Raw genomic sequence first — 19,947 nt, 5'->3', positions numbered from 1 at the left:
TGCCGTAGCTCTTATAAACAATTAGAGCTGATTAAGCGATGTCGTTATGCTGGTATCCTTATTTCCAGGTAAACTAACGTGCTATTTTTAATCCCTCGCAGTCTCGAGACTGTGGGTGATTGTTCGTAAAACTGACCCGAGACTCGTTTGCTACTCTTAAAAATAGCACTTTCGTTTACCTGGAAATAAGGATACCAGCATAACGACATTGCTTAATCAGCTCTAATTGTTTATAAGAGCTACGGCAGATCCTTCTGTTCAAATAACATCCAGTTTGAAGATCGGCCCTATACACCATGTGTATCTAAGGGGTTTTACGTGACGAAACACTAGTCCAGATGATGGTCTTATAGATGTCAACAGACAAGACCGAAACGTCGATCAAAGACATCAACTCCTCAGCTTTCATGCACTGAAGGACACCTTTATACATCTTTGATTTTGGTCTTCTTCATCTATTCTTTGGAGCTGATGAAATGTTATGAACTGATTAGTTAATGTAGATACACTGCTTTTCATGACTTTTTTACTCAAAGTTTTGTTCTATTATTTGTCCCCATGATTTGCTCTTTGTGATTTATTCTAATACAATTTACTTTAAACATAACCTTTTTTGGCTGTGTGCTTCTTCTCTCCTTGCTCTATTTTTACTATATTGAATATATTCATTTGAAAAACTGTTCACTAATTTTAAGGTAATCCTGTGGATACATTGGGCTTAATTATCTAATGAACCTACGATTGAAATACACTGAAATCATATTGAACAAGCTAAGAAACAAAATCCCTTGTAGTGACCCTTTACAAATGTGTTCCAGCATCTGTCTTCATATTGTGATAACACATTATAGAGTGAGCCATATATCTGCTGTGAAAAAAATGTGTAGTTTTGTTGCCTGCAAAAACATAATTAATTTTAATTTGTGCTGTCCCAACTAAGATAGAAATGAACTGAGTATTTGAGTTAACCACTAAATTATGTCTTACCAGGTGGAGAAATCGCTTAACAGTTACAAGCATCACCAGCCTGATCTTCCAAATGGTGTTTAACCAGCAGAGTTTTATTTTATATATACTGGACACTTCTGAATGTGAACAATCTCCACCTACATAAAAATGGCAACGGCTGAGTGGACAACCACTAAATGCCAAATTTAGTTAAAAGTTAATTAGGCACATTTAACAAAGGCTTAGAAAAGTCTAAAATATTGAATCAAGAATCCAGCATGCAACCATATTTAATGTAAAGCTGCATACGTAGAGCATTTAATAATATTTCTTTCACTTACATTCTTGCCATTTAAGTATGCAAAATGTTGAGTTCTCAGTGATTGATGGTAGCAAAAAAATGATTTTGGCAACTGGAAATATACCATCAGATTATCCGAAACATCAAATCGAACTGTAATCAAGAACATATGTTTAACGTTTTGTAAAAAGATAGAACATTAATTCCCATTTAGTAAATACGTTTTTTGAAAGTTTGTTTGAAACAGTTTTATCTGGAAACCTATTGGGTTGTCTTGTTTTACTTATATGGTCAGACATTTTGAGCTATCTCCTTATGAACATTTTAAATTTACCTTTCTTCCTAATGGCTGCAGAGGTATATAATCCTAACATATGTTTAAAGCTTTCATTAGCAGTTAATCAGTGATATAATCTCGACAGCATGACTGTATTGTTTGTTTTCCTTAATTATTTGTAATAGTTTACTGATTAACACAGTTCAGTGTAAATAAATACCCCATTAAATAAACATTATATTTCTGAATAAATTGGAATATATACAAGGTTAAAATATGTTTTAAACTGTTGCCAGATCTCTCTTGCCACAATTGTAAATTGTTTATGCTTTCTACAGTTTGTCTGCTAACGTTTTAACTCTGGGATAAATCTCCTTAGAAGCTGGAGAAAAAAAGAGTCCATATTAAGGCCCAAGATGTTTTAGGTAGATTTGTTTCAATTAAGCATTGCTAAAGTTTAAAATGTCTCATTAATGTAATAATTGTTGACATTTTTATATCTGAATCTCTGAGGGATAGAATGAGAGTCTGTAAAATCATGCTTGATGTTTGCTTTTGTTTCCCCTCTTGTAGGCCAGATATTAACCAGGAATATGAACGTGGATGCTACTTGTGAAGATGTAGAAGTGGGGGCTTCTTTGAAAGATAAAGAAGCGGTAGCACATGCAGGGTTGGCGGCACTTCCAAAGAAAATTCAAATTGAAGCTTCCAGTTCAGATTCAGAGATAGAGCTTGTCCCATATATAGAGGATTGCAGTAATGGCCGAGCCGAGAAGCCTGGACTTCTGCCTCAGACTACGAATGATGAAAAGGAGACTGCAATGTAAGAAGAAAGCAGAGTAAATTGAGAGGGTTGTAAGTGTGTGATTCGGTCTCGTGTCTCACAATGTTGTCAATCCTTTTGGTGTTGAGTTGTTTGATTAACGTTTACATTGGGAAGCTTGCTGGCTTGGACTGTGGTTCATAAATTAATACTTGAAAAAAAGTGTTGGTGGCAGGTACTCTGCAATGAAGGTATGTCATTGAGAGAAGATTTGTTACAGTAGTCTTAGGAATACCTGCCCAGAGACAGTAGTAGGGTGGCTGCAGCTCTGGGCTTGTTAGAGAAGGTATAGGGAAAAGTAAGCTGGGCTTGTTAGAGGGGCCATAGCAGAAACCACTTAGTGGTACATAGATCATGACATTGCAGGCTAATTACAGGAAATAAATAAAGGTGGGTTTGCCACATTTTTTATTTGTGTGTAAAAAGGGAAAACAGGATTTGCCATGCCCACTGGTCACATATGCCATTAGACAAGTGCTTCTTGGTAGTGAAATGTGACCCTTGTGGAGCCTCTCTAGTCCAGCAAGCTAGTCTGGTGTTAAATCGGTGGACGGTGGGCAAACATTCCTAGGTCCTTTGTCCCCTCACTTAAGCGGTGTGCACTGTGATCATTATTGGGCCTCCGTAGGCCAGTACGCCTTTTGGATGTCTGGAATCCACAGAGGTAGTAGAAAAACCAAACCAGGAATGGCTGCTCTATCTTGCCTCTTTTAGTAGCCTGTTTGGGTGTTTAGGATCCCTCATTGTCAGATGGATATTTTCCACCAGGCAATAGCATCTTGCATAAAAGGTAATACCAAAAAAGAATTAAACATGAACCAATAAATTCTAATGCAAAGCAATTGACAAATAGAAACATGCTACCAATTAATAATGATTTACATTGAGGAAAAGGAAAACAATCCAACTTCTGTGCATCTGCCCTCCATTCTGGCTGAGTTCAACAGCTCCAGAACATTGGAGTGTCACCTTGCTCAACTAAACCAACTTCTATTAGCAGAGGTTAATATATCTTGATTTGAAATAAAATATATGTATTCTGTTGCACTATGCTTAAAATATAAAATTATGTTTCTTATATTTATATCATTCACAGATTTCATAATGTCTAATGTAGCAACCTACATGATTTCACACAAAGACCTACTTTTACTAACATATATAAGTTATACCTAGAATAAGGAAATCTCAACCAACAATCCAACCCCTTGGAAATGTACCAAACATCAAGCAAATGGTAACGCTGTGCAACAACTATAAAATAGCAGCATAGAAAATACTAAAGGGCACAACCACCCGTGTAATATGCCCTAAGTACAGATCTGAAATATTATCCAAGATTTAAAAGAAGCATCTGCTAGTTGTGTTGCTCCAACCGGGACAATACTTTGAGATTATATACCTAATACCCTGGAACAGGTATTAGGGCAGATGCCAGCTAGTCCTAATTTAAAAAGAATATTAACCTGAACTCACAGAACAGAAAGACAAGCTACGTCCACACTAAAAGTTTTTGAAGAAATAGACATTTCATTCCACCCTACTGAAGTTCATGCTAAAGAATTGTTTATTTTATATGACAGTGAAAATAATGAGAAAAGGCTAATGGCGTTCAGCACATGTGACAATATACCATCCTTGACGCACAATGTAACTGGTTAATGGGTGGCACATCTAAATTCTACCTACCATCCTTTAACTAGATATGTACACAATCCCTGGACAGCAAAAATATGCTATCATTCTAATAATCTATGTACTTCTATCGCATAAACAAAGTAGGATGCATCATGAACTACTAACAATGATAAGAAAATAACAATTATGCCCATAGAAATTTTTTTATGGACCTTGAAACAATGATGCATACAGTTTTTAAAGAATACCCAGAAGCAGCAATACAATTATGTTTTTTTCATTTTTAGTAAGGCCCTATTGAGGTATCTACAATAGTCCACTCTGAGCATCAACTATGCAACCAAATCATGTTGATTTTGAAATACAAAACTACTGCCTTAATATTTGTACCTCATGCTGTAGCTAAGCACTACAGTCTACTCCTAGACTCACAATTCTGCAGAACTAATGAAGAAAAACCTAACTTCTTCTCTACATTACCTTATTGACTAGGGTTGTTGCATGTACTGTTCAGGGCACAAGCGCCAACTAAGATTCCATATACCATGCCTGAATGTCTACAATAGCACCGTAAAACAATAAGCAGAATGCAGTGAAAGTGTGGAATAGCCCCTTGCATGGCACACTTGTAAGGGCCTGCTCTACCCAGTATCAGTTTATTGATAATTTAGCAAAATTTCAAGAAATAATGCCAAAATAGCCCCTATCCCTAAAATCACTCCCTAAACTTTCCAAACAAACTATTTAAAATTCATGAAATGTTAACTGAAAAAGTTCAACTTTTTGAAAACAACAAAGTTCTATACTACTCAGAAGCCATACCGCAAACAATACTGTGACCTGCTCCACCAAAAATACAAAAAAAAACAACCAACAACCTACGTTACCAGACCAGAGATGAAACTGTGAGAGTTTATGAATATTTTTTTAATAACATGTATTGAAACCTATTTTATTACAATCTATTAATTATAAATCTTGGAAATGTGTTGCAATGTAATAACAGGATGAAGTATAATAAAATAAATTATTGTAAAAGCATAAACATATACATTAGGTAAATTAATATATCAACAATATGCAACAAATTAAAAACATAATATATAAAGAAAAGTTCAATAAAAAAATCCTCCTTACACACTTCCAACAACAACAAAAAAATCATAATGCAAAATAGAGACTGTCATGTGTAAATAACATTATTGAAAGTAAACATGAATCACACATCATTTTCTTATTTAATCCAGTCTCATCCTTGACCTACCTAGAGGAGCCCACATTACCCTTCAGCTCAAAAAACTACAATGGCTCCCCATCAACAGAAGGTGCCAGGTCTATTAGCTAACCCAAACATTCAAGGCCCTGCACAACAAAGGACCTGCCTTTCTTATCTACAGGGTACATTTCCACCAATTTGTCAGGTAACTGTGTTCCGCCTCCCTCTCCCTTGCCCACAATCCCTGCATCCACAGAAACAGGAGTGGCGGCCTCGCCTTCCCCTACCCGGCCGCAAAGACCTGGAACGGCCTCCCCTCCTCCTCCGGGCACCCACCGGCCTGCAGGATTTCAGAAACAGCCTAAAAACCTAACTATTTGTCTGATGACCCACAGCAGCAGCACCCCCCCCCCCCCCCAGTGCCTGGATATCCTCATGGGTGTTAAGCAGTTCTATACAAATCCTGATTGGTTGATTGATTGAAATACATTTGATTACAAACTACAATAGATTCCTACTCAAACTTTTCAATAAAAGTAAACAAAAGGAAAAATATACACAGTTTAGTTGCTGACATGGCCTGGGACAAGAAATCCAACCCAAATCCACATTTGGCAGTCCATTCATAGATCCCCTACCCCAAAAAAGAAAAAGTATAATCTTTCTAAAAAAAAGTAGGTGTTGGGGGGCGTGGCTAGCTGGTGAGCAAGATTGCCGTAGTCTGACGGAGCTCCGAGGGTGAGACTGTCTCCCCTGAAATCCAAATAATTATCCACAGTGAAAATTGTACCCAGAGGATTCTCGCAAGCTGCTGAGAGGGACCGGAATGGAATGACCCGACTCCGGTGCAATTCCGCCATCTAAAACATCACGTGGACGGCATTGCTGATTGAGGCCTACGCAGGCTATTGAAGCCGGGAGCTAAAGTTGGTCTACAGCCTGGGCGTCAGACTCGCGGACTGTGGCTGCCACCGAAAGAGGTGCCGAACAGTGAGTCGCGCTTTGCATAGGCGCTGACGGACTCTACCGGCGCAGCGGCTCTTCTCGGACCCGGAGCTTGTGTGACGCTGCTGCCCCGGGAGGAAGCGGGCCGCAGCCGAGTTCTGCCGCTGGAATCTGCGAGTGCCTCTGTCTGGACTGGGACCTTTGCCCACCACTGCTGCTTATGTCCGAGCGGGGGTGCTGCGGACCGTGCCTTGGGACGCGTGTGGCGCCTAGCTGGAAAGCTGTGACGGCGGGCCTGACGGAGGCTTCGGCTCCGGCGAGGAGGGAGCCTGCCTGGGACTCGATTGCTTGTGTCAGGAGGCAATAAAAGACATACAGGTACCAAATATCCGAAGCCTGCTCCGGGCCCGGGCCTGGGTGAAGATTGGTGCCTACTGCCACACACATGGAGGTTATCTGAAGGCTTGGGGTGTATGCCTGTCGGGTGTAGGTGGCCCACGTGTTGGAACACCGGCAGTGGTCCCGCTCAAGGGAAGGTGGCTGGGGGTGTGAACTGTTCCTGCTGAGCCGCTATTGGCCTCCAGATAGTAATTGTGTGCCGCATGAGGAGGAACTAGCGGACCACGCTACAAAGTGTTGGGCGAGAGATTTCTGTCGGGGGCCACTGGTGTCCCATCAAAGGTCACACGATCTACACCGGCAAATAGTAGTGAAATAGAGCGTCCGCCCAGCTGAAAATGAGCGGCAGGGGTACACGCGCGACGCAGCAGGGAACGGTGGACAAATTTGCATACACTAAGGATTTTCCCCCATTGCCAGGGCGTAAAGGGCACACGGACAAGGCCGCGGAGGAGGGGGGACCCCCCAAAGTAACGTTAGAAGATATAATGGCAGCCCTCCACAGCTTGCAGTCTACGGTATGCTCCATTTCTGCGGATGTAACGTTCCTAAGGGCGGACTTACAGAAAATATCTGCCAGAGTAACAGAGGTAGAGCAAGCGACTACATCCCTCACTAAGGACACTACTTTATTAATCAAGAAGGTGTCGCAGTTAGAGGCTGACAACAAATGTATGGCGGCAAGGCTGGCCGACCAGGAAGGGTGCTCCCGGCGCAATAATATCAGAATTACGGGACTTCCCGAAAGTGAAGGGGGCCCACCATGGACCTCTACATCGAGGAACTAATAAAGACAAGACTGCAGCCCAGGGGTCTTTCAACTTTCTTCTCAGTAAAACGAGCACACAGTGTGCCAGGAGGTAGGCCCAAACCTGTGGCCCACCCACGACCAGTGCTGGCCCGCATCTTCAACTTCCGGGATAGGGACGGCATTTTACAAACGGCCCATGTGGCGCCGCCCATACGTGTGCAAAACTCCGTGGTCTCCTTTTTTCCGGACTACACTGATACGGTCTCAGCACGCCGCAGGAGTTTCTTAGAGGTCAAGAAGGCACTGAGAGCCCGCGAGCTGCCCTACTCCATGCTATTTCTAGCGAAGCTCCGAGTGGTGGCGGATGGAAAAACATGGTTTTTCGAGATACCAGGCCCACGATTGGCTTGAGGGATGGCGGAAGGTGGGGAGTTCCGAACAAATGAATAGACAGCGACAGCGTCGTGGGAGAGAAGAAGACCTTGAAGAACATGGGCACGAGGAGGAAGAGGCTGAACAGTTGTGAAAGTAGTCCGGAGAGTGAGAACCTGTATGACAGCCTCGCACCGAGTTGAAACGGTGTGGACGGGAGCCTCATTGGGCCCCCCTCTGCTGAGCACCAACGATAGACTTGTCAGTGACTATGGACTCAGGGGCAGGGGAAGGTCACGGTCTTCCTCAGACTTCCCGCTCCCATACACGCAAGTAATGTTTCGGGGACTGGGTTCTAAGCACTCTGCTGAGTTGGGGTGGCGGGTAGTTCTGCGTCCGCATGGCAGGGAGGCAGGGAGAGGGGTTGGGGTTTGGAGATTGTTTCAATGTTCTCATCTAGGCTTTAATTTTGTTTTTCCGCACGACTCTGGGATAGCACACTAGCACACACTGTGAAGCACACAACTTATATCTGAGATGCAGTCACTTACTTTACGGACCCTGTCGGACATTGAAATGAGCGGCGCAGCACATCTTGAATCTATCACGGGCCCATTAGCCCTAGTGCCGTGTCTTTCCTTGCTTACGTGGAATGTGCGTGGCCTCGGGGATAAGATAAAGCGGGGTCTGGTCCTGTATTAAGAGTGGCGCACCAGCTGTAGTTTTATTGCAGGAAAAGCACCTCATTGGCACCACGAGCAAGGCGATGGACAGATGGGGGTATAAAATGGTGGCACATTCGGAGTTCTCTTCGGGGTCTAGGGGGGTGGGTATACTGGTGCGAAAACAATTCCCATTAATAATACATAAAACTAAAACTGATGGTTCGGGGAGGTTCGCAGCCATAATCACTCAATGGAAGGGGCGACCCCTCAATATAGTGTCCGTCTAATTCCCCCCCCCCCCACCCCCCGCCCCCCTCCCTGCACTACACAGGGGCGCTCCCGAATATCAGTGAATTTTTACTTGACCTACCCGAGGGAGAACTACTCATTGGGGGGGACTTTAACTCCATTATGAATGAATCCCTAGACAGATATCCCTTACGGGCAGGTAACTTGGGGGTGCCACGCCTGGGGAGTTTCATGGATGCACTGGGCCTCACGGATGTATGGAGGCGACACCACCCAGCAGAGCGCCAATTCACATACCACTCAGGGGTGCACAATAGTCTAACGGGAATAGATTATTTCATGAGATCGGCGGGCAGCCTAAAAAATATAGACCGTGTAGAGATTCGACCCGAGGAACCTCTGACCATTCCCCACTGCTTTTAAAATACACCCACTACCAACAGAAAAGACGCTGTATCTACCCGATACGTCCCGGCTCATTTCAAGTCCCCAAGATTAGGAGGGCGCTCAATAAGACGGCGGGCCATTACTTTCAAGAAAATGCCGGATCGGTCTCCTCCCCGACCATCTTCTGGGAGGCGTTTAAAACGGTCCTCAGGAGCCTGGCTATTGCCTCCATTACTGAAAAACCAAAAACGAGCACCAATATTGCTACTTACTTTTTTTGGGGGCAATTAGTGACCACTCGGTCTACTGAAGTAAACAGTAAACCTCAGGACGCTTTTTTAGTCCAGAATAGATCAATTTTAATCTTCAAAATTCAACAAAAACATATTTCAGAAATATTTCATAAAATTTGAAAGCATTGCCTACATCACTCAAATATCTCTCATACAAGGACACAGTCATTCACTACACCAAACAACCTAAACAAAAAAGACATGGAGAAAGCTATACATCAGTTGATACAAATTATTTACAATTCCAAATTCAAATAACACAGCAAAGGAACAATTTTAGATTTTTAGAGTAATTTGTTTTTTGATAACAATCCTAATGCTGTAGAAAAGAGGTCTACGCGTTTCGATGACCCTTAATTTAAGGGAAATCTCGTCAGGACCACGTAGCTGCGAATGGAAAAAAGAGGTATGAGTCACTCTGCTAGAAGACCCACCCTCTGTCACTTCTAATATTGGAAGGGGAACCTAATCCTACCTCAAAGGTGCTCGTTTTCTTAAAGGAAGAAATCTGAAAGACAAGTACAAACTCTACTTAATTCCGGCTGTTATCAGACCAAGTTAACCAAGAACCAAAAAAAGAACCAAAAAACACCAGTCAAATATACTCGCAGGCTTCGCATTCAGAACAGCCTACTTTTCAGAGAGGAGTGAGATCTGTTAATTGAAGAAATATTGTGTCAGGGGAGGGTAGCAAAACCGAAGACGGACCGTTTTAAAGTGCATGGAACATAAACAGTACGTTTCTTACTTTTAGCGTGGCGGGGTCCACAACCCGATGTATGATTGTGTGTAGGCGGGCGAAAGTCGCGCCTGTCAAAGAGAAGGGAATCGGGGTTAGTCAGCCGTACGTAAAGCTCGGCGTCCAGCGCTGTTTGCTAGCATGCAAAAGTGTGTTTACCTAGTTTGCTCGATAAGTGTAGCACAACAGAGAAAACCGCCATCCGTATCTGTCTCTTGCTTCAGCGCTTCACTGGCGTTTTCACGTTAGGTCGTCCTTCTACTTCCTGGTTTTAGGGGATTGTGGGATTTGTAGTTGTGTCACATGTACTATAGACCGTTGTCCGATTTGGTGCGTACATCTGGTGTAGCTGACATATGTCTCCATCAAAATAAATAATACTTCTATTGTCGATGTAATATGACTCGATCACAATACGTCAAGGACGCTAAATCGGTAAGAAGGCAGCCGTATTTGCTTGTTTGTTCAGAATAGGTGTCAGCAGTTTTTTTTAAAAACAGGGGCTCTACCTGCCATTGCTCCTTTGTATTCAAGCGTCTTGTTTCATAATCAATAGATTTCTGACATTTCGTTAAGGCCATCAATGGCTGTATTGAATTTGACAATTAACATGGCTTCATCGCGTGCCAGTTTCTCCTCAATGTCACCGCCTCGTGGGTCCTTCTCGATCTTGGCTATGACTGTCCATTTTAACTCATCAACAGTATGGTTGTTAGACATCCAGTGAAAAAACTGCTGACACCTATTCTGAACAAACAAGCAAATACGGCTGCCTTCTTATCGATTTAGCGTCCTTGACTTATTGTGATCGAGTCATATTACATCGACAATAGAAGTATTATTTATTTTGATGGAGACGTATGTCAGCTACATCAGATGTACGCACCAAATCGGACAACGGTCTATAGTACATGTGACACAACTACAGATCCCACAATCCCCTAAAACCAGGAAGTAAAAGGACGCCCTAATGTGAAAACGCCAGTGAAGCGCTGCTGACAGCAGTCTTGTGAAGCAGGAGACAGATACGGGCAGCGGTTTTCTCTGTTGTGCTACACTTATCGAGCAAACTAGGTAAACACACTTTTGCATGCTAACGAACAGCGCTGGACGCCGAGCTTTACGTACGGCTGACTAACCCCGATTCCCTTCTCTTTGACAGGCGCGACTTTCGCCCGCCTACACACAATCATACATCGGGTTGTGGACCCCGCCACGCTAAAAGTAAGAAACGCACTGTTTATGTTCCATGCACTTTAAAACGGTCCGACTTCGGTTTCGCTACCCTCCCCTGACACAATATTTCTTCAATTAACAGATCTCACTCCTCTCTGAAAAGTAGGCTGTTCTGAATGCGAAGCCTGTGAGTATATTTGACTGGTGTTTTTTGGTTCTTTTTTTGGTTCTTGGTTAACTTGGTCTGATAACAGCCGGAATTAAGTAAAGTTTGTACTTGTCTTTCAGATTTCTTCCTTTAAGAAAACGAGCACCTTTGAGGTAGGATTAGGTTCCCCTTCCAATATTAGAAGTGACAGAGGGTGGGTCTTCTAGCAGAGTGACTCATACCTCTTTTTTCCATTCGCAGCTACGTGGTCCTGACGAGATTTCCCTTAAATTAAGGGTCATCGAAACGCGTAGACCTCTTTTCTACAGCATTAGGATTGTTATCAAAAAACAAATTACTCTAAAAATCTAAAATTGTTCCTTTGCTGTGTTATTTGAATTTTGAATTGTAAATAATTTGTATCAACTGATGTATAGCTTTCTCCATGACTTTTTTGTTTAGGTTGTATGGTGTAGTGAATGACTGTGTCCTTGTATGAGAGATATTTGAGTGATGTAGGCAATGCTTTCAAATTTTATGAAATATGTTTTTGTTGAATTTTGAAGATTAAAATTGATCTATTCTGGACTAAAAAAGCGTCCTGAGGTTTACTGTTTACTTTAGTAGACCGAGTGGTCACTAATAGCCCACAAAAAAAGTAAGTGGCAATATTGGTGCTCATTTTTGTTTTTTAGTTGTAGTGAGGCTTGTCCTTATTGCCCGTGAGCCCAGACCCAGTTTTGGTTACGGATGCCTCCATTACAGCACATAAATGGGAGAGGCTACTGGAGCTGCAAAATCTAGAGTTAGAATTACACACCGCAGAAACCCTACATGCCAGTGACCCAAACCCTGACACATCCCACAGCTTACACCTTAAGCAGCGGCAACACAAAGAACATCTTATAGAATTGACCAGACAGCAGTTAGAGGCCACACAACACAAGATATATGACGTCGGTGATAAACCCGGGAAATTGTTGGCTTGGCTAGATAGAAGGGACAAAGGTGATAGATGGATAGCGCAGCTTTGTTCGGAGGAGGGACAGGCAACAACCGACCCACGGACGATAGTGCGAACACTGACGCGGCACTTTCAGACAGTCTACTCGTCAGAGTCTGAGATGACACTAGAGGAGGCGCTGACTTGCGTAAAAGACCTTGCTATGCCCAAACTAACCCCGGAAGCAGCACAGGAACTAGTGGCAGACATCACGGCAGACAAGCTGCAGGTCGCAATTGGAGCGCTGCAGTCGGGTAAAGCTGTGGGACCAAATGGCATACCTGTTGAACTCTACAAGAGGACGGCAGAGACCATCACACCTCAATTATTAAATATGTTTACTGACAGTTTGAAAATAGGAGAACTCCCACTGTACTAACGCACGGCCACCATAGTGGCTATAACGAAGCCGGGTAAACCAGCTGATAAATGCACCTCGTATCGCCCCATCTCTTTCATGAATGCAAAGGCCAAGATCCTCGCAAAGCTACTGGCTAATAGGCTCACACCTAATTTATCAGCACTCGTACACCCAGACCAATCAGGTTTCATGCCAGGTGGAAACACTGCCCTTAACCTGAGGAGATTACATGGAGTGCTGGCTCGAGCGGTTTATATACAGAAACCGGCGGTGGTGCTATCGTTGGATGCACATTTGGCATTTGACATGGTCAAATGGCCCTTTCTGTTCGCAGTGCTCCACCACCTGGGCTTTGGACCAAACTTAAATGCATGGGTTCAACTTTTATATACTCAACCAATGGACCATGTCCCTGCTAATGGTCACATCTTGAACGACTTTCCCCTGGCGAGAGGCACGCGCCAGGGCTGCCCACTGTCACCACTGCTTTTTGCTCTGGTGCTAGAACCCCTGGCAGTGTGGATACGGTGGGAGCCCATAATACGGGGACTCAAATGGACAGACAGTTGGGAGGATAGCGTCTCCTTATGTGCAGACGACATCCTGCTCTATCTGACTTCTCCTAGGCGCTCCATCCTGACCCTTTTAAACATCTGCGCGATTTACGGTAGGGCGTCTGGATACACCATACACTGGTCCAAATCAATATTGTACGTGCTACACGGCCCTCCGCCACTTCTTCCTGAGAACTGCCCACTCCAGTTCGCAGGGAGTACATTTAAATATTTGGGCGTCTACATCACCACCGACTGGGGAGTTTGTTATCAGGAATTTGTAACCACCACTGGACCGTCTCAATAGAGATGTACGTCATTGGGGGACACTGCTGCTGACCCTTTTGGGAAAAGCAGCACTTTTCAAAATGATGGCTCTGTCCCGCTTCTTATACGTATAAGAGAATACGCCATACCCGGTGTCCCCAACTTACTTTCAGGCTATCACAGCGCAGGTCTCCAGCCTTCTGTGGGGTAACAAGCCAGCACGCATTGCGCAATTTAAGTTGGTGCGCGGCTGGTATGATGGAGGAATAGCACTCCCAAATATACAACTTTATGACTGGGCGGCGCAACTGAAGGTAATTAATCAATGGCTGCATGCCCCACAGTCGGACCCAGCATTTAAGGCAGACAGAGCAATATTATGTATGAGAGGTATGCTCTCTCCCCTCTATGATAGGAAACTGACCCCAGCAATGATTGGACCACTACGACACACCATTGTCCTATGGCATGCTGCCCAGGCCAAACTGGAATGGCGTGGGGTTCTGACCCAACTCCGCTGTGGGACACGAAGCGCTTAGGCAGACTCCGACAAAGTAAGAGCTTTGATAACAGGGATGATATTGGCATATCAACGGTGGGAGACTTGTGGCATGGTGGCGAAATAGTCCCCTTCGAGAGTCTTCAACAACAATATGACCTAGCGTCCTCGGAACTGTTTCGATATACGCAGATAAGACACGCCTTAATGACGGTACTGCCACCCGGTACCGAAGTCCCGGAGGCATCGACATTGGAGGATAGGTTACTGACTGACTACATGCAAAAGAAGGCCACCTCACTCCCATATCGTAAATTAGTCAACAATCTCCCCGACCTGCTGGGACCCTTGCGAGACAAATGGTCCCAAGATGGAGGCGACTTTGATGATTCAGAACGGCACGAAGCGTTGGCTTCCCCAAGGGAGGTGGTCATACCTTCTCGCCTTTGGCTAGTGCAGCTTTGCATCTTACACTGTTCCTACCACACCAGACGCACCCTACACAAGATGGGAAAAATAGAGCACCCCTTCTGTCTGCGTGGCCATGGGGAAGAGGGCACCATTTTCCATACCATATGGGACTGTCCTAAAATAATGGAATACTGGACACAAGTGATGAGAACACTGTCGCAATCAGAGGGACTGCCGCTGGTGCCGGAGCCTAGGCGGTGTTTACTGAATATATGGGAACTGAACGATCTCACTCGTCCGGCTCAAAGCTGGGCCACACTAGGGATTATGGTCGCAAAAAGGAACATTGCCCAGAAATGGGGAGGGGTGGAGGCGCCGTCACTTGCTGCATGGGAAAGGGACATGGACGCGGCCATGATAGCCGAAAGAACAGTGTTCAGTAATCGTGGGTGCCCCAAAAAGTGGAGTACAATCTGGGGGCCCTGGAATAAGTATAGGGGGAACATATGTGATCCACCACCTGACCAAGAAGATGAAGACTCAGACTCTGATGGACAATGAAGCTCAGAAGGTGTGCGGGAGAGGTCCGACTTATAATGATGCCAGAATGCAAAATCGTGACTCTGTAATAATCAGTGTGCTTAACTGTGATGAAGTGTTGTGCGACATTAGATTTTCTTTGTATAAGGATGTTATACTGCATTGATGGTATGAAAATAAATTAAAAAAATTATTTAAAAAATAAAAGTATGTGTTAATAAAAAAAACTGCATCAAGATCATGGAATCTCTCCAAAACTAGAAACATTTGTTAAAAAAAAGAAATGCTGAAGGAAAACTGAAAAATGATGAAACCATTTTCTTGAAACAAAATTAAACTTGTCGTAAAGTCTTTTTCAAAATAGACAAACTTACATTCCCACCCACAAATCAAAGTTATTCTAAACCACAAAAACAACACCTACACACACTTACTTATAACAACTTTGACTATCCATACCTTACCTAACTTTTAATTTTTCTAGGCATGAAAGACTGTTATTAACTAAGTTTAGATTGGACATTTTTCACCGCTTGGTTACCTTCCCTACCACTAATGATTGGGCAAAGTATTTACAACCATGTCCTTGTGACGATATTTCAGCCCAATCCACAATCCACACAATCCTATTTTGTAAATTTTACTGTGAACCAAGGAGACGTTGGCTTATGCCGATTTTAAAAGTTATGGGTTTTAGAATGTGTCGCCCCGCTTTCCTCACCCTCCAATTGTTGGATGTAGAGTCTTTTGCTAAACCCATAGCAAAATTCTTGAGTTTTGTTATTCGGCACAGGCGAAACTTAGACTAAATTGGGACTCTCATTTTTATATTGATTTGTATAATTCCAGGGTGCGCACGTTGTTTCAACGCTACAAACTACCTAACCTATGGCTGGAGTGTCCTCTTTAATTACGCACCTTGCACTTTATGTCTTGCTGAAGCTTCGCGTCCTGGAGTTTTTTGTCACAAAAAACGATTGTCATGATTTTATCTTCGCTATTAGGCAAAATTGATGCCCCTTTTGATGTTTTAATGATTTCATTATCCAAACGATATTTTATTACGATTTTTAACATTTTTAAATTGTATTTTTATGTATTATGAATATATATTGTGCTTTTATGGTTGTTTAATACACCCGAATAAAGCTTATTATTGATTGATTGATACTTATAGATTGAAAGTAAAACACTACTGAGACTAAAAGTATAAGACTACTGAAAAACATTCAAATCCCTCTGCCTTTTCGTTTAACCTAAATACAATAAAAAACTGAGATATTACTAATTCCAACTAATAAAACTACTAGCTCTAAACTCTATAACCCATACTAACCTCGTCAACAGACCCACTAAACCTATTAGCAAAAGTTACATTTTTAAAAAAGAGTTATGTTACCTGAAATGCAGAGCAGAATCCCTGGAACCACCATCCTTGTTGACCACTGCTGCAAACTAATGAAGTTTAGCATTTTTCATGCAGTATTTAATAGTGTCAAAAATGATAATACATGTTTTACAGTATGTTAAAAATCACTTTTAAACATTTTAAAAATACTTATTTTAAATGGTATATTTATGTTTATGAAAAAAGTGTATTATTTTAATCGATATTTTAATTCATTGAAGAAAAAAAGTTATTTGAATATGTTGATTATTTATAAATGAATTATTTATTTACTTATAGGACTTCTATGCTTGGGTTACATGGTGCGTGGAGTTGGGTTTAATATTCTAACTACAATTCCACTATGATTGGTGAGATTGCATATTTTTGGGAGGTGGTTCGGGTTAGGTTTACTATCCTAACTCCAAACCTACTTTCATTGGGAACAGTGTTTTTTGAAAGAGGGCAGATTTTCAGTTGAAAATTAATTTCACCTAAAATAGGAAAAGTACATATATTTTGCAGGATCCAATATACTTCTCTAACTCCACATCCACCTTAGTTATGGAAAGTATGTGAGGGTGGGTGTGGGGGGGGGGTTCAGATTTGCTGTTGGTGTGATGTGGAGTGGTGTGGCTCACTGGTTAGAGGCGTCAGACCCAGAAGCAGAGGTCGGCCCGGGACCAGGGTTCGATTCCCGATGCGGCAGGGTCTTGGGCCATGGTCAACGGACTCGATAATTCTCGCCTCGGTGCCTACTCTAACCATGGGTCCCACTCAGCAACTCTGGGCAATAGCTTGCTTAATCTCTACTAACGGCCCCATCAGCGCCGGGGATGCTTGTCTTCACCTTGGAGATGCCCAGGAGGGACCATCTCACAGGGAAAGCCAGGATGGGTTCCCCAGCGGTATACAGCGCCGGGACGCCCCTTTGCTGGGGCAGCTGTGCGCTTTACAAGTATACAACATTTAACATGTTGTAATTCCATTTCCGCTTTTATTGGGGGAGAGTGCACATATTTTAGGGAGGCAGATTTACTTTTCTAAGTACAATTCATATTCCAACTCTAACTCCACTTTTGTTGTAGAAAGTCACATTTTGGGATCAGATGTCAGATTTACTGTTAATCCAAATCCCACTTACATTGAGGCACAAGCATGTAATTGGGAGGTCAGATTCACTATTCTAACTCCAGTCCTCTTTTCATTTGGGAAATTGCATGTAAATAGGGGGATCAGACACCATTTTAACTCCAGATTCAGTTTAATTGAGGACAGTGCATATTTTCAGTGGGCTGGAGGGTCAGACAAACCATTGTAACTCCAATGCCATGTACATTGGAGGAAAGTGCATAGATTTAGAGGGGGCCACAAGTACTATTCTATCTCCAGCTCCGCTGTCATGGGAGAAACTGCACATTTTAGGGGTGTCAGATTACCTATACTAACTCCAAACCCACTTTCATTATGGAAAGTGGTTCCTAAATGGGGAGGAAAAATATACTATTCTTACTCCAATTCCATGTACACTAGAAAAACATTTTTGGAAGAAGATCAGATCGAAATTATGACTCAAACTCCACTTAAAATTGTGAAAATATGTATGTTTGGGGAAGATAGATTGAATATTCTAACTCCAAAACCACTTTCAATACGAAAAGTTTGTTATAATTGTGGGGATGAGATTTACTGTTCTAACTCCGATCCCACTTTCAATGGGGATTTTTTTTGGGGTGGGGGGGGTAATCATCTTTACTATTCAAACTCCAAAACCACTTAAATAGTGAACATACATTAACTTATGTAGGTCAGAATTAACACTAACCCCAGGTACCAAGTATATTCATTGAAAAAAAAATGCATATATTGAGAGAGGGTCAGAATTACTGCCTACAACCTCACTTTCATTGGATGGAGGGATGCATATATTTGGGGGACCATATTTATATGTTCCCCACGTCAAATACATTTTTATTGGTATTTAAATGTATGGCTACTGCAACATCATTAGATCAATTCTAAATGGGAGCATCAAGAAATCTCACCTCCCTCCCACTTATATGCCCTCCCACAATGATGTCCTGCTTCCGGCCGCCCCATTCACCCACCAATCACACTGTGTCAGCTCAATAAACCTTTACGGCAGCCTTTTGAGGTATTCCAGTCTTGGGGATGACTTCGCATTGTGGTTTTGTAAGCCCATGGAATAATAATCACCCAGTTTGAAGTGGTCTAGAATCTTGAGCATAGGTACCTTCTTGGGGCAAGAAAGAACCTTGAAGGCTTTGCTACTGTAGCCAATAAGCTGGCTCCATTGTTAGGTGAACCTTTTCCTCACCCTGTATGCACTCAGCAATTTTTCCATTCCGACAGTTCATCAAAGCTTTTTAATCCATGTTTTGAAGGAAAGCATCATTTGGCCCCAAAAAGCTAAAATAGTATGCTTGGCACCAGTAGGAAATGGGAGATGAGCCTGCGGTGGCTGCCGTATAATGGGTAAATGTAGCTGGATGGCTCAACAGTATCACTTCCGGACATGTAACCAGTTTTGATCATGTGACTTGTTATATAATTGTCAATGTGGAAATCTAGAAATGTTTAAGGTTTGGGCAGGACTAAATGATGTGCTTCAGTGTTCCATACTCTTCACAACCACTTCAACACCATTTACTGCCCTTCCTTTTCAACTTGTGGCAGTCTTGTTGGGTACGATGCCAGCTGTACAGGATTTTAAGCAGTACTTCCTGCATGGGAAGCAAATTTGTTTGTCCGAATTAGAATTTTACTCCATTGTTTCTGGTTAAGTGGAGTTTTTCCAAGCTCGTTGGAACACAAATTTGTGGTCTTCTCATTTGAAATTTAGTGTGTTATCTCATAGATTTTGGAAGTCTCATGGTTTTACTTCTACAACTTATTAAGTATTTTTAGAAAGGGCTCAAGGTTCTGTCTGGTAGCTACTTGTTAACTTCTAAGATCATGCATCCCGAGGCATAGTTGGAGGTATAGTAAATAATCAGTTTCTGGGAGTACATATTCTTCTCTGAGCTACTCTAATATTTTAAGGGTGTTGTGATCAAACGTATCCCTGAGCCCATTGTGAGAGGTGGCCTTGTTAAGTCCAGGAGTACATTTTTTATTTCCCTAGAAAGAGAGGTAAAAGGTGATGGAAAAGAAGTTAGCCCCTGTTTGACCACTATCTTGTCCCAGGTCTCTAAGGTGGTCCTTGTGATGGGTGATTTATAGAGGGTATTGGTTCGTTTACCTTTGTCTGCCAAGGGATTTCCCACACTGGGCCTCCTGCCAGGGTATGGTCAATCACACACCAACCTTTATCGGTTTCCCTTTCCGTAAAACAAGTTGCAAATGGGCAGCGAAATAATAGTTAAAAATATTGAGAATTCCCAAACCCCCCATGTCTCGGTCGTAGGGTGCATTGGCGTCTTGCGATCCTCTCTACTTTACTCTCCCAGATATATAAATAGCACATAGCTTGTAAGTCATGCATGTAGTCCGTCGAAATCTGGAGGGTTAGTGTTTAGTAAGGTATGGATTCATAAAATCTATGAAACAGCTACATAGTGTCTTCCGGCCCGCGACA

The 19,947-nt window shown here is 42.7% G+C and overlaps 1 protein-coding gene across 3 annotated transcripts in view; it reads left to right on the top strand.

Moving 5' to 3' along the window:
• SETDB2 (SET domain bifurcated histone lysine methyltransferase 2) overlaps nt 1-19,947 on the top strand; it is a 535,415-nt gene that overhangs the window by 303,996 nt on the left and 211,472 nt on the right. For all 3 annotated transcript variants that reach the window (XM_086934967.1, XM_086934968.1, XM_086934969.1), the window contains one exon: nt 2,100-2,349. In XM_086934967.1, coding sequence (XP_086791093.1) covers nt 2,100-2,349 — 250 coding nt within the window. The remainder of the gene's footprint in view (nt 1-2,099; nt 2,350-19,947) is intronic.

Source organism: Lissotriton vulgaris, chromosome 8, assembly GCF_964263255.1.
Source record: "Lissotriton vulgaris chromosome 8, aLisVul1.2, whole genome shotgun sequence".
In the NCBI taxonomy this organism is placed as follows: domain Eukaryota; kingdom Metazoa; phylum Chordata; class Amphibia; order Caudata; family Salamandridae; genus Lissotriton; species Lissotriton vulgaris.
The sequence above is the reverse complement of the archived record's forward strand: the minus strand, read 5'-3'. Positions and strand labels throughout refer to the sequence as shown.